This window comes from Oreochromis niloticus, linkage group LG20 (assembly GCF_001858045.2).
Source record: "Oreochromis niloticus isolate F11D_XX linkage group LG20, O_niloticus_UMD_NMBU, whole genome shotgun sequence".
NCBI lineage: Eukaryota > Metazoa > Chordata > Actinopteri > Cichliformes > Cichlidae > Oreochromis > Oreochromis niloticus.
In genome coordinates, this window is record NC_031984.2 from 20,526,376 (window position 1) to 20,552,728 (window position 26,353).

Consider the following 26,353-nt stretch of genomic DNA (forward strand, 5'->3'; position numbering starts at 1 on the left):
CTTGACTATTTATACACTACAGTATATTTGGTTCTATTAGGTTGTAAATAGGTAATAGGCATCTGCACACAAACACACGTTCTAAGGCACCAACCTTACAAATATATTTTAGAATTGCATATTTATAGCATAAATGGTACTTAAAAAATAAAAACCTATTTATTTTTATAATGATCTTTTCTAATATTTAGTACATGACATGTACATGGCTTTCACATGTGGGGTCTAGTATTAAACTACCACAGTATGACAGAAAATGTTACAACAGTTACTATAAATAAAATTGATTTAATGTCTGTAAGTGACTGCAACATGTTAATTTGGCTTGACTATTTATACACTACAATATGGTTCTGGTAGGTTGTAGATGGGTAATAGGCATCCACACACAAACACATGTTCTGAGGCACCAACCTTACAAATATATTTAAGAATCGCATATTTACCATATAAATGGTACTTAAAAAAAAAAAATCACTATAAAAAGCCACTTTTTTAATATGATAGTTTCTATTATTTGGTGCATGGCATGACTTTTACATGTGGAGTATTAAACAACCACAGTATGGCAAAATTTTCAATGACAGTTTCTATATTAAAAAACACAAGTTAAGTAAGTTAATTTCTTAAAGTAACTGTTACATTTTAATTAGACTATTTATACACTACAATATATTTGGTCCCATTAGGTTGTAGGTAGGTAGCACTCACAAGCACCCACACATACACATAAACACACAACTTGCCAGTGGTTGTTTTCCAAGGTTTATCTCTATTAAGACTCACAAAATTGCCAAGTGTTCCTGTTATTATTTTACATGTACGTATATTTATTTTTTATATAAATTTACAAAAAACTAATAAAGATCAAATAATAAAAGAAAAATTTGACAGTTTTGCAAGTGAGAAATACAATTTGCAATCCCGAAAAGTTGATCCTGTTCATCTGGACGTAGCGTTTTCAGTTGGAGAAATGTTTTGTCACTCATCCAAATGACCTATACAGGTCAAACTTACAAAGAGTACACTTGCATAATGACTGAAACTAGCACCACTGACAAACAATGGGCTGTGAGGTCAATGATCGATGGTCTTTGATCAGTGGTTGTTGATCAATGGTCATGACAATTTGCATTGATCAAGAAACTGACCTCACAGGCCATTGTTCGTCAGTGGTTCTAGTTTCAGTCATTGTGCAAATGTACTCTGACTGGGGAAACCTGCAGTCAGCTGAGACTGAAGAAGTCACTTGGATGAGTGACAAAACATTTCTCCAGCTGAAAATGCTACGTCCAGATTAACAGAATCAACTTTTTGGGATTTGCTTACCTGGATGAGCATGCATCACTACAATTTGCAATATTTCGACTACTTGATGTGTGTAAGTTTACATCAAAGAGCTTTGGTTCTCAGTAAAAAAATTTAAAGTGTTTTAATGCCATAGCATTATGAAGTGTCCCCTATTACCACCCCAACCGTAGACAGTCAATATTTCTAATACAGCTTACTTTTGTTCCCACAACTAGCCCATTAAATAATATAACATTATAGCAGTAATACATTTTTCCCACCACCACCCCAAAATCTAGCAATCAAATCCAATATCCAATGTATTTGTCATTGCCAGTACTAAGCTCAGCACATAGTGAACCGCTCACTACCAGTGTTAGGCAGGCCGACCAGCAGCTCTCAGGCAGACAGCTGAGCATGCATGTCTTTGGCAGACTCGTTTTGTGGAGCCATATTCCCTCCTCATTACAAACAGATAGGGAGGAGCTCTAGAGCAGGATTCTCTCAGCGTGTGCATGACCTTCACCCGCTGACTTGAGCTGAATCAGCGGGGATGCAAAGGGTACACTATTCAAATATTGTTTTTTATTGTTAAATGTAAACTGATAAAAAACACAACAGTTTTTCAAGTAACATTAAAGGACTAAAAGGCATGCAATTCAAAAATACCATATTTCCCTTCGCAGTGGCGCCAATGCACGTGCTGAGAGAATGACTCTTTTTGCTTGAGCTAAGAAACAATTTAACCGCTCCCAAAAATTCAATGTTTTGAAAAAAAAAAAAAAAGAATTAGGCCATGCTGTGTGGAAAGCATTCTCAAAAGAGGGAAAATGGCTTTCAAAAATGCAAAATGTGCATCGGCAGTTAAAATACATGCGTGTTACATGGCATTGTGCAATCTCAAGAACCGCTCAAATCAATACATAAATAAACAGAGAAGTGTGTGGATAGAGAGATAGCAGCTAAAGAGATCAAGGCTGAAACCATTATGATATGTGGAAAACATCTACAGCCTAATGTAGCAAAGGTGAATGACCATAGCTTGACCATAGTGTAAGCAGGAAATTAATGTCAATGGGGTTCAGAGGTTACATCCAAAGACCCCAGAACGTTTAAGGCCGTCAAAGCTAGAAAAGCTAAATGTGCAAGGTTACTACAACTTCAACTTTAGCGGATTTGTAAAGAAAAAAAGGGCATTTACTGAAGCTGTAAAGCGCCCATTCCTGTGAAATGCATCTGTCAAAAAGCTAGAACTAAAATTGCAGGGCAGAAAAAAAGAGAGCCAAGTACAAAGTCAGAGCCATTGCGTGTTAGGTAGTGCAATGCATTTCACTGTAGCTTCACTGCTCACTCGGATCGGCTCAGTTGCATCAGGACTCAGCCAGTGAATATTTTTTTAAAAGATGTAATTGTTATAACTCCCCATAATCTCTTGTATTTGGTGTCATCTCTCCATTCATTTGATTCTCTATTCATTTATTTATTGTTTTGACCTCAATTTTTTTCATTTCCAGTTCAAACAAAATGGTAACTCAATTGATGAACATAGACATTATCGTAAAAAACTGATACAGCAGGATTAAATTCCTCAAGTTTGTTTCCCTTCGCATTACTGGGCCACCCTCATCTCTCTTACCACATACTCCCAGTGAATGAGTTCATTCATAGGGGCATTGGTTTTGGCAGCAGTTCACTATATTAAGGCAAAATGTGCCAAACCCAAAAATGACAACTTATCTTATTGGCAGCTCAAACTCAAACTGCACAATTAAACCAAAGAAATTTCAGTGAAAGGTTTATGACAACATCCATAAAGCCTATCCAGGGCCTAAAAGCGCTGATGTCTGCTCTTGTGCAACGGCATCATATTTTAGTCGCTGGATATGTAGTATGAATGAAATTTCACTATGAGTCAAATTTGAAGATTGAATCCACTTATGGTCAATCTGCCCTTAAAATAACCACCTAGGCCTTTTGTCTTTTATCTGCTGGTCTGTCATTTTTGGGACATACTTAAGAGGGACAACACATTGTCTGTCTAGGGTTGAGAGTGTTGCTCGAACGCTGTAGTGCTAGCGAACCAACGGGCTACCGTCCACCCAGAACTCAAAGTCAGAGTTTAACTGGGCCTGTTGTTGCCTCCCAGTTTCACTTCCTGTGGGAGTGGAAGGCAACAGGAAGCTAGGGCCTGCTGTATGCGCTACAGAATGTGGTGCCATGACATGACAGCAGTAATGCCTTGTGTGAAATGGCAGCCTAACATATTTGCAAAGCTTCTGCCTGCATTCCCAAAGGAAGGCATTAAGACTCGTTATACATACATTAATATGCACAGTGTTGAGAAGCATTTGCATTAAGAAGCTGCAACCAGAATGGACTGTTAGCAGATCGTTTACTTTAATAGTAGAACTCAAAGTGCTGACACTGGCAGAAGCTTAACAAATACTTTCCTCCCAAAGCCACAGCACTGTGAGTGTGTGGTTTCTGTCTCAGTCCCTGATGCAGAAAGATCCTGGACAAGCAAGAGAGAGTGTGGTGACCCTCCAGCAGTCTGGCCCAGCTGAACCGGGTCGAGGTGGAGTGAGTAGTGAAGGGGTAAGGGTGCGAAGGAAGGGGAGAAGGGGGGAGGAAAGGTGGGTGCTGCACAGTGCCGCATATGTGGGGCTGAGGAAAAGGTGGGGAGAGTCTGAGGTGAAGAGGAGAAGCTCAAACTAGAAGACAAGGCAACCAGTCCCAGTATAAAGAGAGGTAAAGACGAATGAGATCAGGAGACAGAGAGAGTAAGAAAGAGAAAGCGACAGAAGGGACTACGGGTGACAACAACCAGGTGCAACCTACTACTACCGCCAGTCACAAAGATGACCAATCAGATCTTTGTATCATAGGAAGAGACAGCCCAAGCAACCAGAGGTACTGTAGCAGCAAATAATTTCTGCTCTGTAAACCGACTCAGTTTGTTCTTACAAATAAGACACACTCCTCTGAGCGGTTGTTTGGCAGTCGTCCTGCACACTGAGTTTTTGGTGTGACTGGTTAGGCAGAGATTTTGGCGTCCCGCAGCTCCCCGGTTCCTGCTGGTTGTTCTCGATGCCAGATGCATTGAGGGATGGTGTGAGCTGAGGAAGAGGGGAGGTTATGGGAGCAAGAGGGAGGGGGGCATGTGGAGGGGAGAGGGGTTCTCAATTGAAAGCAGTGGTTGAGAATCAGGCCAAATGAACAGCTAATTGTTGATTTGAATGCTCTATGAGATGGCATGTAAGTCTGGTTAGCTTTGACCAATTTGGCATTCACTTTGGCCAATCAAGAAGAAACAAAGTAAAATGAAGTCATCGGAAATTGCAATTTGTCACTCGTGTGATGAGGCAGCTTTGTGAACAAGATTTCTGTTGCTCTCTGGGCAATTTTAATGATGAAACAAATCAATTTATGCTTTTTTCTTTTGTTTTTTCTTTTTTTTTTTTTGGTTGCTGTTGTTAAAGAAATTCAATTGAAATACACGTTATTCTACTAGTAATACAACTTTAGTGTTACTTTACTCAATCTCCCAGCTGCATCATGACTTCTTATTTCGCTCTAACAAAGGCATGGTACAGGATTGCGCATGGAAGGGTGACTTTTTGGATTTCATTTCCTGTTTTTTTAAAAAAAACAATCTCCCAATATTTTGGAGGTTTTTTTTAATTTGTTTTTTTTTTTGTTTTTCTTTTTTTTTGTCTTCTTAGTTTGCTTTTAGATCAGTTCTAGCATGCTTTAAACTGTTGAATGGGCATGCGGAAGGATCAGCTGCTTAGCTTTGGATCTTACCCTCATCCCTTCAAAACGTGACAAGGCTCTGAGGGGTCTCAAGGCCCTTAGTGTCCTGAGTGATTTAATGGGCCCTAGATCGGAGTAGCCCAGCGCATTAGCTACAAGGCTGACTATAGACACCTACACAAAAACAGAGAAGCAAAAGAGGTTCCAAACTGTTAGAAGTGAGAATATTCACTAGGGAAGAGAGACGGCCCTGGTATAGGCGGAGAGTTGCTTGACATACACACATAAATCTATGCATGTATATGCATGTATAATATTGCATTTATACATGTATATACACTGAGAGAGAAGATCAGTGTTTAGTATAGGTTTTATGTGCGTAGTATTTTTAGAAGCAGTAGGCCAGAGGGATTGTTTGTTATTTTGGGGCAGTTGACGAGATGTGAAAAGTCCTTTGTACCTGCAAAGAAATTTGTGGTTGAGAGAGAGAGAGAGGAGGTAGAGACATAAGACTCAAATAGAGGGTAAATTAGGCAGAAAAGAGTGCTACATGATCTAGTAAAGATACAAGCGAAGGGACTGGAAGAGCAGAGGAAGAGGATTTGGGGAGGGAGGGAAGGAGAGAGGTTATCCTGTAGAAGCTGATAAAAACCCAACAGACTTGAGAGCCTTACCCTTGCCCCTCTAACACTGTCTCTCCATGTCGCTCTTGGGCTGAGGCATAAAATCCCATATAATTTAAGACAGACAAACTAACGGAACCTAAGAGAAAGAATACAAGTGAACATGTACAAGTGTGTCATTTTACCATTTTCTTTCTCAGACATCAAATCAAATTTGCTACACATCATTTAGAGTCATAAAGGAGAGCCACAGTCACACGAAACACACACAAGAAACAGGGATGGAGGTTAAGGGCACATCGGATATAGTTATTAGCACTGGATGGCACTGAAAGGACAAAAATACACAGAGTACAGTCGAGTTACACACAGTTAACAATGGTTAACAATAACGGCACACAACCTCAAAGGAACTGGTGAGGGCCCTTATTGTGCCCAGCAGCAGTCAGGAAGAGATTGCCGTAGCCGAAGAGCAATTAATCCTCAAGTTAACTAACTACTTCACAAAACTGTGCACACATGCTCAGCAGTGGTAAATGTACCGAACTCTTATCGTAGCAATAAATCACTGTGAAATTTAGATCATGTCTATACAGTTTTGGTCTGGTAACAGAATCATTTAGAGCACTGGGTGGTAAAGCCATTCTAAGCTAAGCACATAAACAGTATTGTTTTGCTAACCAAGGAGGAAATGGACTATGGAAAGTGAGGTCAATAAGCTGAACTCATGTTCTTTGAGTGCTCAGAAGTGAAGTATTGACAGCGCCTTGATGAAGTCGCCTTAAAGGTCCTAGCCGCCATTATAGCCTGTCTTCAGCACAGGAAAGCATCACAAAGAAAAAGGGATCGCTTGGACGGATGCACATTTTTCAAGATGGAACCAATGTAGCCAGCTGTATAAGAATCTGGCTTTTTTTGCAGGAATTGTACCCTCAGGAAGTCTTTTCTTTCCATAAATGCAATTTTCGTGATGCTGAAGGGTCTAAAACAGGGGGAGCACCAGTTCCTTACAAATAAGGAAAAATATCAACAGTAAACACATGTGAAAGCACCTCCAACCAGCCACCGACACCAACCGGTCAAACTCACCGCAAGAAGTACACAACATCCAAAGCTTACCAAGATCACGGAGGGAGGTTTATAACAGGCAAAATCTTCATTTTGACTGATGCCATCATCAACACAGACGACATGAGACTTAAAAGCCTATCAAAGCTACAGAAAAAAAACAGAAAAAAAGTATTGGCTTGTATTCAGATTTTCTTCTTACTATAAATAAAATGAATAAACCAAAATAAATAGACAGAGAAACTGACATTTCTCCAAGCGCTAACTTTGTGGTACTTAATTTTTTAAAAATCGTTAACCTTGACTCTTGAATGAATTAGCGTCTATACTCAGGGGGAGACAGTAAAATAAAGATTTTGCCTTAGTCTGCACTACAGTGTTTGGGGTAATTGTCACCTTCAGCCTGACCCCTTGGAGAGCCCCCATTTGGGGTGCCTGGCCTCTGGCCCACCCGCTGGGCCAGCTGTGTGGTAGCGGCCTCAGTGTCTCAACGTCCTTCTCAGAGAGCTCTGCAAGGCAAGGCCAATGACATCTGGGGCTGTGATCCCATGATGACGACAGCACAAACCAAACAGAAATAAAACCAACTGAAAACAAAGGGAAAAACACAACAAAACAATGATAATAATCTGAGTGAAAAAGAAAGATGAATGAAGTATGACACCTGTCACCCTGATGCTCACACACCCCAGTGTCAGTTATCTAGCCTAATTTTACTGTCGTAAGATAAACAGATTATTTAAGACAAAAAGGTATATTAATCTCTATTCAAATATTAAACATCTGCTTCTGTACTTTCTGAAAAACTAGTTGAGTAAATGAATGATGACGATGCTACAAACTGACTTAATGTGGCTGTAATATAATAATAAACACATAATAAAAATACAAAACACATTTTGAATGAAAATCAGTAAAACACAAATCAAATGAAAAACAGAAAGATACATAAGAGGGAAATGAAGAGGAACACACTCATAGAAAGAGTCAAGCACATCCACACTCTTAAAAAAACACAGGCTGGTCTAATGATGGTGCCCCCCCCCCCCCCCCCACCACCACCACCACCACCACCACCACCACCACCCCTGCTTTCTGAGTCCATGGCGATGGTTTCACCCCACAACACAGGACAGCAGAGGCACATGGAGGCCATGACACAGCCCAGACTCATCAAGCACAAGTTCTTTGGGTATTTTTTTCTTTTTTCTTTTGTTTATTTCTTTGGAGGGGGAGCGCTAGTGAAGACCAAACTTACCAACGGCCGCCTGTCACCCACCATCATTACATCTCAGCACAATATCACCACATTCCTGAGGTTACACTTTCAAGAGGGAATAAAAGGAGGATGGGGGAAAGAAGGGAGGAGGGACGTCACTTCTCTGAAACATGGTCACAACTTGGGAAACATAGCACCTCACACTGCCCAGAGTGTGTGATGAGACAACACACTTACAGGTAGGGAGTCTATAGTGGCGAGAACCATAATCAGTACAGCGTGGTATGATTATAATCAATACTATCAATACAAGATCTATGTGAGCTTTATGTGTCAACATTAAACATATCAGTTATAAATAGCTGCTGTTGTTTTTCTGAATGCTGTTTTAAACTGTGCAAACATGAAATGCTTTGTTTAGGCTTAATTTGGATTTCCTAGAGGATGTGATACATATAATATGCGTATATTTGCTGTAGGGGGTCTGAATAACACAAGCTTATAATGGCAACCTCTGATACGAGTCCATTCACGGGTATTGGCTGAGGTGTTGGACACTGTGGAGAGGTGGTTAGTTCAAGCAGAAAGTCAGAAGTCAGGAAATTCTTTTTCTATCCCGCTCTGCTACCCGGTGCTGACTAATTCCTGAATCAACATGTAAAATTCAAATCATTCAGGCATCTTACATCCAGATGTTTACCCTTATTTATCCCCCATTAGACTGAATTTGGAAATCTCAGAAGCATCTAATATTATCTCATATAAAATTTAAAGCATTGAAATTAGAGCAGACCTGTTATCTTTTCCCTTTTTCATAATGATGAAAGCTCATATTGAACATGGCCAAAGTTTCAGAAAATGGGATTATGTGGAAGTAATCCCTGTGACTGCTCTAAACACTCATTTTCAGACCTTTTCTAGTCTTGGCCCAATGTGATGACTGTAAGCATAGGCACACAGCTCTGGCTGTGAGTACAGCAGCCCCCGCACGCCTACTGTTTATACCTTCTGTTTGTGAGGGGCAGCCAATCGAGAGGGAAATGGCTTTAAGAGGAAAGCAGCACAAAACTGCTAGTTTCAGATGGAAGACAAACTGAAGGGCTGTGTTAGGCCCTGTATAAAGAGAAATAAAGATTATTCTGTGACTCATGCACAGTTGCTCCACAAGAGTCTAATAATAAAAACTAATGAGTAGGAAATTAGGATAAATAGGTCCCCTTTAAATCTTATTTACATGTGTAGCTTCCACAGAATAGACCGGAGAATCATTCCTGTTCTGGACTTTCAGTCTTGAGTGACACGAGGAGCACAGCAGTACACAGAGAGAGAGGATAAAGGTCAGAAACACAGGCAGAGACAGCTTAACAAAAACACATCTTTGACACTTCCCATTGCTCTGAGCATGACTTGAATATGATTGTAATCATTACACACCTGCTTACAATAGGTGATTACACACCTATTGTAGTAGTTAGGTGTGCTCTGATTTGATTCTAATTTGCATTGTCATCAATACTCCCAAATATCTGTGTGTGACTTCACTTTGAAAAAAGAAGAACATGCGGGCAGGTTTGCGGCGCTAAGCATGAGCAGTTTTTTGTTTGAGAGGCAGAAAATTATTCCACATATTCAAGCATCTCAGAGTGATAAACCAAGTAAAATATGTGAATAGCTGCTTGATGGAGTGGTAAAAGGTGGCTCGGGCATGTGTGCCTTCAATATGGACAGACTCCAGTGCGGCCTTGTAAAACACTGTCCTTGTATAATGGAATTACTGTTAAAAGAGATATCCTCTCACCTACTGCAATCCATGAAGCAGATATTCAATTAATACCCTGACCCTACAAACCTAACCACACCCAGTCAACAACAATAGGGTACAAGCCATACGCTGACCAGCCCGGACATTAAAAGCATTTGCTAGGTGAGGTGAATAACACTGATCATTCAGGGGGGCGGCACTTTGACATATTCCCCTCACCTAAACAGCGTTGCAGATCACATGGTTGTTGCAGCCTGTCGGTTTTAATGTTTTGGCTGGTTGGTGTATATAATATCTGATACTGATACTGCTGATCAAGAGCCTGCATGAGTTTCTGTTGCACCCTATCGCTGTGGAACCAGGGCGTGGCTGCCGAGCAAGTGACTACTCTAGTCTGCAGCTCACACTGGAGGGAACAAGAGCCAGACTTACATCCACAATGAAGAAGTCCAGCCAGCACCAGGCATTGGTGAAATACTTGACAAAACCATAGGCAACCCACTTCAGCAACATCTCCAGGATAAAAATGTAGGTGAACACCCGGTCAGCATACTCCAAAATGATCCGAACGGTCTTCCTCTGCTCAATGTACACATCCTCGAAGGCCTACAGAGAAACAGGAAACACATTAGTTACAGAGAGAAGACGGTGACAGAAATATTGCATGAGATGATTAACGATGCTTCTAATGAAACTGTATACGGCACCACAGCCCAGCCGACGGCTGAATCCTAACTGTGATTTACAGGAAGAAAGAAAATTGTAAATAAGTCCACAAGAATTATATACCTGCAGCAGACCCGTGCTTTGTATTTGGCACATTTAACAAACTCACCAAACTCCCTGCGTCCTCTCCCATCCCATTTAACCGCACCACTGATAGGCTTGTGTTACCTCCTTAATGTCGCAAGTTGCTAAAGTTGCCAGTTGCTAAAATATATGCTTCACTCATCGATTCAAGTATGTGGAATTCTTGAATTTAACATTTTCTCTTTTTATTCAACTGTACAGTCTGCCTAAGTGTGAGCAAATGCTAACATAGGCCTCCTTACCAGAGCGCCACTGCTGAGGAGAATCATGAAGATGATGAGCGTCTCAAACCAGTTGTGTTCCACAATCAGGTAGCAGGTTTTTCTCAGGAACCACCAGCTCTTCCCCCATCCCATAGTGATGTCAACATCACAGCATTTATACTTGGCCACGCACGCTGAGGACGCACAGGAGAAGAAACAACATCAGATGTATTGAGCCAAAACAAGATGGAATGAACCAGCCCTGAGATTCGAGTCTGAGGTCTCAACATGTTTTCCTGGTAAAATCTTAAAAGAGCTTTTACATTTTCAAACTGCAATTCCCAGAATGCATGTCTTTGTATTCATTTTGCCCACCCAAGGAACTTTACCCAAGTTGAGCCTTCACATGCGGATTTAGATTTATCTAACATAGGGTGCAAACACGTTATATTTGTGTTTTTCATTTTTTAATACATTTGCAAAGAATTTTGAGGTAAAAATGAATTTAATTCACTTTGATGAAGCACAGTGATTACTTTCTGGATGAACTGTAAATAACAAAAATAACCAGCATTTTGTCTTCTTGTTCAATATAAAATGTATCTATAAATGCACTTTAGTTTATTAAAACCTTAGATATATAGACAGATGGTTAAATAATATTTTATAATGAAGCTCCCCTTCAACCCTGGTGCCCTACAGTTTCCACCCAGCCCCTGGGGAGTCTCTGTGTTGTGGAGTGGAGGTAATGGGTGGTGTGGAAGCAGTGGTCTCACCATCTGTCCAACATGGCTCTGGTTCCATGTATTCCTCAACCGTCTCCACCACAACCACCTCCTCCACGTCTGGTTTGATGTCGATGGTGCTGCCCTCCGAAGAACTGGTGTCATCCAGCTAAAGAAAAGCAGACGCATAAGCACATTTTGTTAATGTGGTGGTGTCTTGTTATTTTTAATTATGTCTTTAATCACAGTTTATTCTATTTGTTTTGGGGTTTTTTAAATATTTTCTTTTGTTTTATTTACTTTATCGATCTATTGATTTGATCTTGTTTGCTTTACAAAGAACTCGTTGCTTTTAAATGTGCTACAGAAATAAAATTCACACTGACATTAAGAAACAGACACATGGAAAAACAATCTCACAAGCATAGAAACAAACATACAAAAATGCAAAATACAGAAACTTTTCATGTTTTATTTCAGTACCAAGAACCGATGGACTCATAATGCCTCTTAGAGCCTTAGGAAATGTTATTTCTAAATTACATCAGCTCTATCTTTAAATGGAAAATCTTTGATTTTGTTTTTTTTTTCTGTGTTTTTTTTTCATATTGTAATGGACTTCATAAGAACCTTGAACATCACCTATCATCCGTTTGAACACTGAAATGGAATATCAAATGTCAGATAATCTGCTCTGAAAGTCTTCTAAATGCATTTCATCAAAACACATACGTCAGAGAGCGTCCATTCATCCGCAGTGCCTGCCTGCTCAAGCCAGTCTAGATGGCTCTATTGAGTAATGGGGTTATATTTGTGTCTGAGCAACATAGAGTGGCCAGCCACACCCAGAGTTTCACTGCCATGAGAGAGAAAATGGCACAGTGTTGGATAGCTGAGGATTATACACAACAAAAACGACACGTGGAGCATCAGATTTTACAAATTGACAATGTAATTAGGAACCAGTGAAAGGGCTTGAATATCATGGACATATTTCCTTGTATGCTGTTCTTTCTTTTAGTAAAATCACCCTGAATAAGATATGCAGTCATGTTAAAAAAGAAAGTACAGTTGAGGTCTGGACTTGAGTGGGCCTTGTTTTGCTTATTTTTCAGCCTTTTGGTTGCAGAGTTACTGCTATGCTTGAGATCATCGTCCTATTTCATGACCCAATATCACCCAAGCTTTAGCTGTCAGACAGACAGCCTCACATTTTACTCCAGAGTACTTCAGTAAATGAGTTCATGGTTGATTCAGTGACTGCAAGGTGCCCAGGTCATGTGGTCTTATCTGTCCAATTGTCATTGTTCTAGAAGTCTTGTAGTTTGTTTAGATTTGACTTTGCTAACCTAAGCTGTGTTTCCATGTTCACTTAGAGAGAAAAGGCTTTCTCCTGGCAAACCTTCCAAACCGCCATATTTGTTTAGTCTTTTCCCAATTTTAATGACATAAACTTTAATATTTAACATACATTAGATCTGTAGAGTCTGAGATGTGGCTCTTGGGTTTTTTGCAGTTTTAGTATTCCACAGTCTGACCGTGCATTAAATTTGCTGGGAAATCCACTCCTGGCAAGATTGGCAACTCACTTGAATGCTTTCTTACTGTAGGACTGGATACAAGGCCTTTGAAATGGCAAATGGTCTTCCCAGACTGATGGGCAGCAACAGTTGCTCCTCTAAGATCTGTAATAATGTAATGATGATGTCTTTCCCCCTTGAACAAACACCTGAAGGCTCCAGACCAGCAAACTCCTGCTTTTTTAGATGAACTCACACATGCTGATCATCAAGTGCATTTGATTATCAGCACCCAGCTGCTGCTTATCCTCTTAATTTCTACGAAAGCAGTAAGGGTGCACTTAGTTTTTCACACAGTGCTTCTGCATTTTGGCTTAATCTATGTTAAATAATGTACCAGTTTAATATGTCATGTTTTGTAATCAGGTTGTATGTACTTCATTTTAGAACCTGATCAGGATCACAGAATTGCAAGGGGACGTGCTTTCTTTTTCATGTGACCCTATCCTAGCTGTTTTCACTCACCTCTTTGCTGTTCTCATTGTCTGACTCGCTGCTGAAGTCCTCTGTGTTGAGGTTCTCAAAGTCGGACTCTCCCACAGCTATTGGTACGCAAACGGTCAGATTTGGGTTGTGGATGAAGGACATGTGGTCTTCGTCGATCATGTACTTGCCCACGCTGCTGCCAATACCACTGGTAGTGCCGTTACCATTTTTGGCATAGTCCAGGTCACGGTTAATGTCCACGCCAGTGTGATTAGCGATACAGTTCAGCTTCTTGTCGTACATGTCTTCCAACGGCTTCTGCTCATCTTCCATCGGTGGTTTCCTCAGCAGACTGGCCACCAGTAATCGCATCTTGGCTTTTATCCATGCGATACCTTTCTTGATGCGCATGACAGAAATCTGCAGGTTGTTCGGCTCACCGTCGTCATCTGTCGCCGCCAAGTTGTCAGCACTGAATGAGCTCAGCAACAAGGCAAGGAACAGGTTCAAAACCTTTAAAGAGTAAATGAAAAACAAATACATAAAAAATAGCAGTTTAGAAGGAAGCAAGAGGGAATCCGAGCACACCTGTAAGGTAGCACCTTGTGATTTACAAGCCACACCCTAAATCATGCCATGCTCTGATTTAACATTTACTGTATTGAAGATTAAATTACACACTGACATTATGAGCTCTATTAGGTAATGAATCTATGAAGTAATAAAGTGAAAAGGGGGGTCTTTTTATATAATCTTCTATACATTCATTTCTTATTTTACAACTGGAGGAGTCGCCCCCTGCTGGTCAAGTGATAGAATGCGGGTCTTCCACATTACATACAGTGTAATATGCTATGAATATCAAATATTCCATACACATTGTTTCTTCCTGTTTTACTTGTGATGCTAATGAACTGTTTTTATATTCATATAAAACCTCAATAAAACCCTAGGTGTGAAAAAGAAAAAAGGAAGCGGATGTTGAGTGCTAAATTCTCAATTTCTGACCGCATTACACTAGAGAGCTAATAGAGGCTTTTTATTCATTGGGCACCTTGAAGTCCATTATTTCCATTGATGGATTGATTCCATTGATTAACTTTAGTCAGTGAGATAACTGTGATTCAAGTGTGCGGTACAAATGAGGCATCCAATAAAGGAAAAATGGAAGAAAAGTTGATGTCATATGTCGCAGTCATAGTCCTTATTTATGGTCCAAACGCTACGAATTATGCAACAGTAATGTGAGTTTGCATTGGGACCCTGAGCGGAAAGCCCGAAGTAGACTTCCGTGTGTTTTAACAGTCACACAGCTAGTTGTTGGTAGTGAAAGTCATGTGTAAAAGGTTTAGGCTTGTTGTCTTCCTCTCTGTAACTCTACAGAGCTTCTAAACCTTCATTATTAAAGTAACAAAGAATAGAAGTGCAGTTTTCATACCAAATACTTTACTGAATTCTGCCTGAAGTTTTCAAACGTCCACTCACTTTGCTTTACCTTCTGGACGTCTTTTAAACTGTGTCAAGAACGGTGCACCTGAGTCATGTGTGAACTCCCATTAACAGTTTCCAGCTAACAACATGGGACACTCACCACCAGGTTACCGATGACCATGACCATCATGAAGACGATTAGGCACATGGCCTGGCCGGCCACCTCCATGCAGTCCCACATGGTTTCGATCCACTCACCACACAGGACACGAAAGACGATCAGGAAGGAGTGGAAGAAGTCATTCATGTGCCAGCGGGGCAGCTCACATTCAGCAGAGATCTTACACACACAGTCTTTGTAATTCTTCCCAAACAGCTGCATGCCCACCACAGCAAAGATAAAGACAATGATGGCCAGCACCAGAGTCAGATTTCCCAAGGCTCCCACTGAGTTACCAATGATCTTGATCAGCATGTTGAGAGTGGGCCACGACTTGGCCAGCTTAAACACTCTGAGCTGAAGTGGGAGGAAAGAGTAGGAGGATTATGTTTTAGTCATAACATCCCATCTTTACGAACTTGTTGCTTCGATTCAGCAGAGTAAAAATAGCATAAATATACAGCAATGTTTAAATAAACACAGATTTACTTTTGCCTCATTCGCCTCAGATGCAGTACCAATGCAGAGCCAGTTTTGTCTTCGTGCTTATCGAAAAACAGCCCACTTTCTGACAGGTTTGAGAACCTGTTTGAGATCTGCCAGTCTGGTGTATATCTTGCAGTAGCCCCTCAAATATCCACGTCAGTGGTTCAGACTTGTACAGAGACTTTGCGATGCTGTGAGTTTTTGACACATACGGCAGTTTTTGGGAGGTTTTTTGTTTTTGTTTTTTGGAAGAGTTAAATATGTGCAAACAGCTCTAGATTAAACACTGACACTGCATCAGTGGAAAAGTGTTGTTCGATGTGCAGAGTGTGCATGATAACACACAACAACATGATGCAATGATACAATCTCAACTCTACTTTTCTAGGCAAAGATAGATATTTACCAATCGGAATGACCGCAGGACTGAGAGGCCCTCCACGTCAGCCAGAGCCAGCTCCACTAAGCTCAGAGTCACAATGAATCCATCGAAACAGTTCCAGGCCTCCTGAAAGTAGTAGTACGGATCCATAGCTACAAGCTTGAAAAGCATCTCTCCTGCGAAGATCCCCGTGAAAACCTGACATGCGAGAAGGAGGACACATTTAACTTGGCTTCTAAGCACATATAACAGAATGTAAAGAATAATGAGTAGTAAAAGAAGCAATATATTTCTTCTGCAGAAAAATGCATTAGGTTAGTACTCTCAGCTACTGCTAGTGAACTTAAACAGATATAGATTATTTACAGAGGAAGCACATCTAGTTAATGTCCGTGCGTGTGGCAGCTGCTCTGCAGTCACTGAGGATAAAACGGCACTTGTTTGTTCTCATCTTTAATAGATCACTGATGGCTGCCTTCAATCACAGAGACCACATAACGAACATACAGTCATGTAGGCCATACATGTTTTTGGACAATGACACTTATTTTGTCATTTTGCCTCAGCACGCCACCACAGTAAATTTTAAATAAGACAACCAAGATGTGACTGAAGTGTAGACTTTCAGCTTTAGATCAAATATTACTTTAACTTTTTTAGACATTACAGATATCTTTATGTTTATAGTCCCCTATTTTCAGAGACTTCAAATTAATTGGATTTAGTCTATAAATCATGGATATGACCAAATGCTGTGTTTTCTCCCTTGAGATGCTCTGTTAGTCCAGGTGGGTTTGTGGCTCTTTCTGCATTAATTTTTCCTTTGATCTATTGGGCTGAGATCTGGTTACTAGTTTGACTGAAGAATATCCCATTTCTTTGCTTTGAGAAACTCTTGGTTTATCGGTTTACACTGCTGCCTGATCAGTTCTGCAACCTTTGGTCGTACACTTCAGAATTCAGCATGCAACTTCTATCTGCAGTCGCATCATCAACAAACACTAGTGACCCAGTTCCACTAACAACCGTGCGTGCTTATGCCATAACACTGCCTCCACCATGTTTGAGAGAGGGTGTAGCGTACTTCAGATCATGAGGTGTTTCTGTCCTTCTCATTCTACTACAAGTTTATTTGTCAAAAAAATTAAATAAAATTCTGAACGCTTAGATGTTTTCTGGCAAAGTCTCATCTTTCCTTCCTTGTCTTGAGTGTAACCTGTGGTTTACACCTTGTTGTGAATGCTCTGTACACCTCAAGTGTGATACACATACTACCTTGAGAGTTTTTGTTTTAATTGAAATAAATGTTGTGAAGTTGTTTTTAATCATGGAAATAATTCTGTCATCATGCACTTCGGTTATCTTCTGTGGTCTTTTGGTGTTGCTGAGTTAACACTGCATTCATTCTTACTAGATTTTTATGGGTTGTTTTCCTTCACTAACATCAACCTCATACTGAGGACAACAGCAAACAGCTACAAAATGCAAGTTCAACACTTGGAATCAACTCCTGATCTTTTATGTGCTTAATTTAAAATAATCATACATAACGAGGGAACAAGCCTCATGCGGCCATGAAATTATTTGCCACATAGTTGTCAAATTACTTTTGAGCTGTGTATAAAAATGTAATTCCTGAACAGTTAATGTAGTTCTTTAGTCAAACCCCTCGAATTAAAGCTGAAAGTCTGCACTTCCATGACATCTTGATTCTTTGAATGTAGTCCACTCGGGTGATGTGAACTCGGGCATCATTGTCCAAAAAAACATACAAATCGACCTGTATACACCCTCGTGAGTTTGTCAGACTGTGTGTTCATTGGTGCGCAGGATGATGACTCATATTGCATCAAGGTGACCTAGAAACCTCCACCTGTACCACCCATTAGTCTTTTCAAGTAGATTTTTATGAACCACAACTAGCAAAGAACACATTTCACTGCTTTTTCAATTTTAAATTAATACCAAACAGACATACACACAAAACTGTATATAAAAGAGCGTATAACAATATGTGTTAACTAATGTGAAATGGTGCAGGTGCTCTGATTTACTCAGTTTCTTAAAGAAAAAAAAAGCTTTTAATGAAAACAACCAGGTCTCAGAAATTATTTAGGCACCATTTTAGAAGAGCTCATCGATCAGCCTTCATGAAATATTAACGCCGCCCTCCAACCAGTCAGCCAACCAGCAGAGAAGCAGGCGCATCCACTGAACCAGAGTACAGCGAGAGAGGCGGGAGAAGAAGACTGGAACATGTGTGTGCATGTACGTAAAGAAAAATCCACGAATTCTAGGAAGCAGCGGGGGGTTCGGGGATGTTTTTTTTCCCCCTTTTCATCTCAGAACGGCCAATGAAAGCACTGTCAATTACAGTCCCATAAATAACACCTTTCTGTGAGCTACTGAGAAGAAGCAGAGAAGATCATTTACAAGAATACCAGATAAAAATAACAACAACAAAAAAATCCACTCACCAGATTTCCTACAGACAGCATATCCTCAAAGTCAGAGGTCATGGGGTAATGCTCCATAGCCATGAAGAGGGTGTTTAGGACGATACAGATGGTGATGGCCAGGTCCACAAAGGGATCCATGACTATTAGGTTCACAATCTCCTTGATCTTAATCCACATAGGGCAGCACTCCCAGATCAGGAATGTGTTAGCAAACTTATACCAGCATGGGGGACACTTGCGCTGAGACTCCTCCAGTTCTGAAGACATAGCGCGGATCATACATGAAAACCAAACATACTTGCATGCTCAGCAAACTGCATGCAATGGTATAATAGGATAGAAAAAAATTTTATGCAATGTATGTATCTGGTACTTTTGAATATGCAAAGCAGATAAGCAGGAAATTCATGTCAAACTAATCAAACAATGAAGAGCAGCCCTAGTTAAAGAATAATGAGAGAGCAGGTTAAATAGCTGGGTTAAAGTGGCAGTACCCTCCACTAGTGTGTTGGTAATGACGCTCATGACACTGTTGGCCCGCTCTTTCCGCCCAAAGGAGGTATTGAGCTGGTCCACAGACACCATCAGGGAGCCCGACAGCTTCTTCTTCACCTCAACCTCAGTAGTCGGCTGTCAGGAGGAGAGGAAGAATCAAGCACCCATGGAGAGGACATGAACACCATCCCACATCACCACCGGTGGCCGGCGGAGGGAAGTGCACGACAGCAACGGCAGGAAAAAGTAGTCGAGGATCAGAAATTTTGGGGTGGGGGGCAGGGCACGTTTCATTCTCGTCTATGTGTATGCTGGTTTCAAGGAAGATGTGTGTATGCTGTAAATGCATGCAGGTTTCAGCCAAAGTGGGAGCAGTGGTCTAGGGCTACTTGACCTAATTGTGTTTGAATGTAATTAGCTCATCCCAATTAGATAATAAATGAATTGTGAGACACTGTGCGAGGAGAACTGCTTCTGCATGAATGCATTCTCAGTCCCGTCATGCAATAATGGAGGCTTTGCTGCCATTGCAATATAATCATGAGGTTATTTTACAAAATGTCTCCCAAATCTGGCCATTTTTAACATAAACTTGCAAATTGATGCTACTGTATCTTCCTATTTTGAAACCATATAACTTATATTGCAACCATCAAGTCAAGAGCATTGTAAATAGGTCATATGAAGGCAGGTAGTTCAAATTCATCCAGTTGTCATGCATGAGCATGCTCCAAGTCAAAGAGAAGGAGAGGAAATTACAGACATCATAGCCAAAGTTTGGTTTGTCTACATCATGCTTGTTCTAATTTAGGGTTTAAATCTACCATGCTAACTAGAATGAGACACAACTAATTTGCTAATGCTGACCAGGGAGAGACTGGAAAACATAGAAAGGTATAGACAGACAAGGACAGCAGCCCTCCTTCATTTCTTATAGTATTTTATGAAACCCTAATAGGATGGTGTGTTACTTTTATATATTTATATATATATATATATATATTTATGTTGATAGATAGATACATATACTCTGGGATGGAATCAGGGAATTAGGGAAGCAGATAAAATTGTCTGTGGCTCTATAGAGCTGGTCCCCTCTGTTCCCTCCGCCTTCTATTGCAGATCTACCCACACAGGCTAGCAGAGGACCTGGATGCCTGGAGGAACACATCAACACACTGGAGCATGTTAACCAATCATTATATGCCATTTGTTAACAAAAACTGTTTCATTACTGCTAGTGTGTGAACGGGAACTTAAAACACAAAACTGTGCGTTACTTCTTTCTCTGATCTGTACACTAGTGAGCAGCTGAATGATAAAATCGTGTTTGTTTGATTGGTGCCTTTGAGTGCACGTACTTTATGAGTTGTAAGTTTGATACTGACATATTCAAAACATTAACAGTCATCATTCATTTCAAACAATAAAATTGCCTGGAAGTCACTGATAGACCAAGTATGAAGCTAACTTGTGAAAGGTTGGTTTAAGTATAAATGCTATAATCATGTTTATTTTCCCATCCTTTGCCTACAGTTGGAGGGCAGCATACACTGCAGGGGCTGGGGGAGGGGAGGCGCGAGCGCTTAGCCAAGAGATACATACGGACTTGCAAAGATGACAGTAGAGGATAGAGAGCCAGAAAGAAACGTAACGGACGAGAGGGGGGCCATGCCTAGATAGGTCTACTCATTGACTTCCTTACACTTTCGTCAGTAGCTGCCTTATCTATTTTCACCTCAGGCAGAAGGCGTCCACCGGGCCCGGGGCCAATGAGCGACACCACGCCGTTGCAGTCCACCGTGCTGTTCCTCTTGCCGTGGAAGCCGGTGTAGCTGCTCCGCCTGTACGGGCTGAACAGGGAGCCTCGCCGCTCCTCGCACTCCTCGACGGTGCTGTGCTCATCATCGGCGAATTCGTTCTCCGAGCCCACGTCCTTGCTGCGGCCCTTGAAACTGAAGATGCTGCTCTTGCTGTTGTGGCGTGAGAGGAAGGGCGAGCCCGGTATACTCAGGAGAGACTGGAGGGAGGAAGGAAGTAGAAAAAAGGATGAGAAGAGGAGATATTTGTGTGGTGGAGCCCTGGGCCCTTCTGAATTACAACCTATTGTGCTATAATTTTTACACTGCTTGTCATCAGCTCCAGAGGACAAGATGAAAGCCGACATCTGTGGGAAATTTAATGCAGCAAAGGCTCCTTCCCATGAGGAGTCATATTCTTCTGGAACATTTGTGTGACTAAATAAACAAGAACTAGATAATTAGGTTAGTGATATGTTTCAGTGTCAAGGTCACACACACACACACACACAGGACAGAGATACAGGCGTCTGAGACAAGCGCGATCTGAACATGAGTCATGACAGCAACAATCTGGAATGTAGCTAGCATTGATCCAACTATTTTTTTTAGCTCTACACAAAGTATGCTAGCTCACGGGAAATCAAATGTTTTGACAATAGCCCTCTGGTTGTGTAGAAGATGAGTGAAAAGCGCAAAGGAACCATTGCATGTCACATGAGGGATTTTCACAGATGTGTTGAAAAGCGTTACATAAGGCCCGCAGGCCTCGTTAAACCGTCAGCTGAATACTTCTCCATAAAACACAAAAAAATTAAAAGCTCGAGCACGGTCTAAGCACAGCAGCAGGACTGCTCCCTGTTAAAGATTTGTGTAAATAATTCTGAATATGAGGCCTCATACATCAGCATTGGGTACACACAAAAACAGGCCAAAATGAGGCGCACACCACTTCCAGCACAAAAGCTGATATCCAGAAAAAGTGGCCAGGAAAATGCGAGCATCTCTGTGGAACCGTTGACCTACGAGTGCGCAAGAAAGAGGAAACTGATGGTGAGGTGGTCAGTGAGAGGAATCTTTTTATCTGTAATGATGCTCCGACTCAGAGTAAAATGGCAGATAGACAGGTTCTGATATCACACCCATCTATTCTATCTGAACACTCCAATACGACATGCCTCAATCATCCACTGACGCAGACACTTTCTATCTAACCTTCACACACAGTTATAAGCCGATGTATCCATTGGAGAACTCGGGATAAGCATCTTACCCATGCACACTGGAGGAGCCAGGAATCAAACCATCAAACTAACAGATGACCTGCACTACCTCCTGAGCTGAAGCAACCACAATTGTTAGTCTGACTTCATAATGCACTTTTTCACTAACACACATATTAACTTCAATTAAGCGATCCAAGTATTCAGCAGTGTTATTTTAAGCTGTTCTGTGAGCGCCTTCAAGTTGCAGCTGTAACTAAAATCTCTAAACTAAAAACTTCGCTCACAGAAGACTGAGCCAAACTGTGCGCTGTTAAAGGATGTCTGGCTTCCTTTCATTGATAGCTTTACCTCCCATTAATCAGACTACCAGATTTTCATGAATGTCATTGCTTGTAGAGATCTAAGACAGATGATACAGAATTAGAGAACCGCAGAAGAGTCAGTAGTCCACCGTATCACCAAGTTAGTGAGTGCCATAAAGCCTTCTCTGGTTGTCTCATTTATTGACTACGTAAATTTGCTGTCTGTGAATAAAGCCGATGCATACCCTCACCAGAGCCTCAATCATACTGCAGGCCAAGTTCAGCTAAGCAAAGATCAATTTCTAACGTTAAATGACATCCTCAGGCGAGTGGTATCACAGTCATTTTGACAAGCTTTAAATCAGTCAGCTTGATTCCTGTAAAACAAATAAATGCTGCTGCAACACATAGTGCTGCAATGAATGCTCAGGTAATCCCAGAGGAATGTTTGACTGGGAAACCAAGCAATTAGGGCGCTCATTTCTGATTTAGCCAATTATGAGGCCCTTTGAATCGACCATTTATGGTAGAATTTGCACATGTAGAGGTAGGATATGAGGCCGATCCACACACATATATTTTAAGGCACACCATTTCATGCCTTTGTACACTATCTATGCCTAGTCTTAACCACTACTGAGGCCCCTGGACATGTGCTCCTTTATCTCTGATCACTACACGCTGCTCTGTAAGTAGAGTAAATCTTATATTTCACATACTGAAAATGAAAAGTAGAAAGAATGCCACTCCTGCAGCCATGTGACTTACTGACATCTATATTCTATTCATAGACATGAAAAGGTATCTGTTCTAATTCTGTGTGTTGTTTGAGTTTCATTTGGTCTCGTTTTGGCACAAAAAGCCTCATACAGCTTTACTCTAGCCATGTAGATATTTTCTTATATGTTGGTGATTTTAGACTTTCTTTTTCCTGCAAGACTTCTAGTACCAACCCCAACATGTGTGAAAAAATCTACATCACACTATGATCACGAGTGAAATACTCATCCTCAGAGAAGAGTTTGTCAAATTCAGTGTTTTTATTCCTGAGCTGCAAATTCTGTTTATCGTGTAAAATTACTACTGGGAATATATCTTGTTATAGTTTAGCTTAAATTTTCCTTTCAATCAAAATGTCACCATCCGATCATTGCTAAGAAAAGGGAATTTCTTCCTCACCTGGTTCATGATGGAAGACTTTCGGCCCAGGCGGTTATCGGGGAATCTGAAGCGGCTCCTTTTGCTGCCATCGTCCGACTCTGACTTGACAAACTTCTCGCTGTCGCCTTTCTCCTTCTCCTGCTCCTTCTGCCGCCACTTCTTCTTACGGTTGCGGCGCTCTTTAGCGCTCTTGGAGCTGAGCTTTGACATCTCGGACGAACTGCAGGAAAGACGCCCTCCTCCATCGTCCTCTACCGCATCCTCCGACACTGTGCCTGCAGAGGTTGCCATTGCAGCCGTCTAACAAGAAACAACCACGTGAGTGAAATCAGAACGATATTTTGACACAATCCGTGAAAAGGTTTTGCCTTCAACTTGCAGAAGACTCACCTGAGCGTCTTCCTGCTGCTTCTTTAGCTGCTCCAGCATCGCCTTGAATTCTTCTTCCTTCTGCGCGGCCTCTTCCATTGTTGCCTGATTCTGCTCCTCATAGGCCATGGCTACCACAGCCAAGATCAGATTCACCAAGTAGAATGAACCCACAAAGATCACCAAGACAAAGAAAATCATGTAGGTCTTCCCTGCCGCCCTGAGGGTCTGTTAGGAGGCAGTGCCACAGAGGTCCGGGGAGAGAGAGGAAGAACACAGCAGACCCGTGAGATCTGATACATGACTTCAACCCAAGAATCAACGTCAGCCTCACTGCTCATCTCTTAATATGACTCATCAGAAATGAAATAGAAGACTGGTCTGAGCATTCCTGGGGGCAAAAATGAATGCAAGCCTCAAGTGAGGAGGGTAAATGTCTCTCACCTTCTGAGGACAGAAGAGTCAAATCTACAAACTTAAAACAGCTCGCACAATTTCATCTGTCTGTTTCTGATGTGAAAATAATGTGTGGAAATAAATTCAGTAAATGATTTTATACTTTGTGCTCATTAAAACCCTCCATGTGAGACTGTATTGTTCATCAGAAAGAACTGACCTACTTTGCACGCTCACTGTGAATAGCCAAACTATTTCTACAGATTTGGACGCTATGCCCACTGGAGATGAGAAGTGAGGAGACTGAGCGGCAGAGGTACAGCTGAACAGATGAACACACAAAGCAGAAAGCTCATTGGTCTCACTTTGTCTTCATGCTAACATACAATGGTTAAAGTCATTCTTGCGCAGTTATATTTTAAGGTTTAGATAAACCAGCAAGCAAACAGTCATCATGAAAGGATCCCAAATTTGACTAAAAACGTTCTCACTCATGCACCTCCTCAAAAAATGAAATACGTCTTCAGACAGCAAAAAGGGGAGAAAAAGGACTCTAGCAGGTAGGGAAGTAAAATATCCTCACCCATCAATTATGCATGCAGTTGACGTATTGCTGAGAAGTGCGTGCAGGACATTTGGCTCAAACGTTCTATTTTAGTTGCACAAATCACTAAATCTTACATATATCGAAATAAAATGTGTTTTTTTTAAACGCTCAGTACTGGGAAAGAAATATGATCCATAGGAAGGCATTTTATTACTTAATGTCCTTACACCAAACCAAAAGTGGCTGCATAATGATTATTCTACACATACGGCGTACAGTATGAGCGAGAGCCTGCAGTTGGAGGCTGAATTTCAAAGATGAGAGTGAAAATAGAAATATGTGCCACGATGCTCTCATCAGGTCTCATCGCTCGCATTGGTCATACTGTAATCCTCAGCTCTTAATATTTCATGCTTCCTTCCTTCCACTTGTACGTGGAGGCAGGACTGTCTCCACCATTTCAGGGAAGCTTAATGTGGAACAGCCTGCAAGACAGACCAGATGGCGGTGACGGTGCCACAGTACCCACATGAGACTGAGAACAGGGGATAAACTTGGAGGTGAACTAGAGCTAAATGCAGAAGCCACCACCAGTTTTTGAATAATGGGGATTTCATAACAGCAAATACACTTTTATCTGCTGATTATGATGTATTTTACAAAATATTGCTCGAGCATTTTGCAGGAGATGGAAGTCTTACAAGATGTTCGGTACACAATCTTTTTTTGGCATTTGTGCTGCAGGGTAATAAAATCACTAGACAGCTGATAACCACCTCCACCATGCGATTGGTTTGTCTGTCAACTGGGTCGCTTAAAGAGATAAAGAAGATAAAAAAAGGAAAAAATTGGACATGTGAGGTCAAGTTTTTATCCAAAAATCCTTCTGGATCCAGGGAATCAGTTCATTCACAGTTTGAGGGCAGTTTTTCAGCTTTAGTGGTGCAGTTAAAGACTGCTGTCATCAGGCACCAGTTTAGCTTACTGGTTGAGCAGGTGCCCACACACACAGCTGAACTGCAGCAGCTGAACTGCTGTATTTCTTCCTCTCTTCTCGGCCCAATTTCCTGTCTAATCTTCACTGGTGAACTATCCAGTAAAGGCAAAAGAAATCTTAAAAAAGCTGCTGTCACTAATAATGGATGAGAAACAAACCATCCACTCACCATCCTTTTTTAATCATTTCATTGATTTATCCAGTTAAGGGTTGTACTATTGGGGGCGGAGCCTATCCCAGCTGTCACAGGGCAAGAGGCGTGATACAGTCTGGGCAGGCTGCCAGTCTATTGCACTTCAGACTAGCATTATTTATTTATCTACGCTTTTGATGCCTTTGTTTGAATTATAATATATGTCCATCAAAATTAACACCTTTGAAACTTCTATAAAATCTGTCCAAAGGCCAAATATCAATCAGATTTCAGCACTGAGGGCTGTTACATGGTGAAACAAGCTGAAGTTGTGGACACATCTGCTTTACCAGCATGTAAAGGTTCTCCCAGAAGTCCTGTGTCATGAGTCGGAAGAGAGCCAGGAAGGCCCAGCCGAAGCTGTCAAAGCTGGTGTAGCCGTAGTTTGGATTCCTCCCAGCTTTCATGCATGTGTAGCCCTCCGGGCAGCGGCTGAGGGGTGGAGAGAGAGCGAGAGAGAGACACATAGAGACAGAACAGGGCATTCAGCC

At 41.3% G+C, this 26,353-nt stretch overlaps 1 protein-coding gene across 5 annotated transcripts in view; it reads right to left on the reverse strand.

Moving 5' to 3' along the window:
- Positions 1–26,353, reverse strand: part of scn8aa (sodium channel, voltage gated, type VIII, alpha subunit a) — a 48,606-nt gene that overhangs the window by 8,096 nt on the left and 14,157 nt on the right. For 3 of the 5 annotated variants that reach the window (XM_013273173.3, XM_019349956.2, XM_019349955.2), the window contains exons 9-21: positions 26,153–26,294; positions 23,751–23,957; positions 23,379–23,660; positions 20,578–20,892; positions 18,872–19,007; positions 18,396–18,634; positions 15,943–16,116; positions 15,051–15,407; positions 13,499–13,972; positions 11,505–11,622; positions 10,768–10,922; positions 10,148–10,321; positions 5,095–5,217 (exon numbers count right to left, since the gene is read on the reverse strand). In XM_013273173.3, coding sequence (XP_013128627.1) covers positions 5,095–5,217; positions 10,148–10,321; positions 10,768–10,922; positions 11,505–11,622; positions 13,499–13,972; positions 15,051–15,407; positions 15,943–16,116; positions 18,396–18,634; positions 18,872–19,007; positions 20,578–20,892; positions 23,379–23,660; positions 23,751–23,957; positions 26,153–26,294 — 2,896 coding nt within the window. The remainder of the gene's footprint in view (positions 1–5,094; positions 5,218–10,147; positions 10,322–10,767; positions 10,923–11,504; positions 11,623–13,498; positions 13,973–15,050; positions 15,408–15,942; positions 16,117–18,395; positions 18,635–18,871; positions 19,008–20,577; positions 20,893–23,378; positions 23,661–23,750; positions 23,958–26,152; positions 26,295–26,353) is intronic. The other 2 variants (XM_019349958.2, XM_019349957.2) reach the window with 1 other exon arrangement.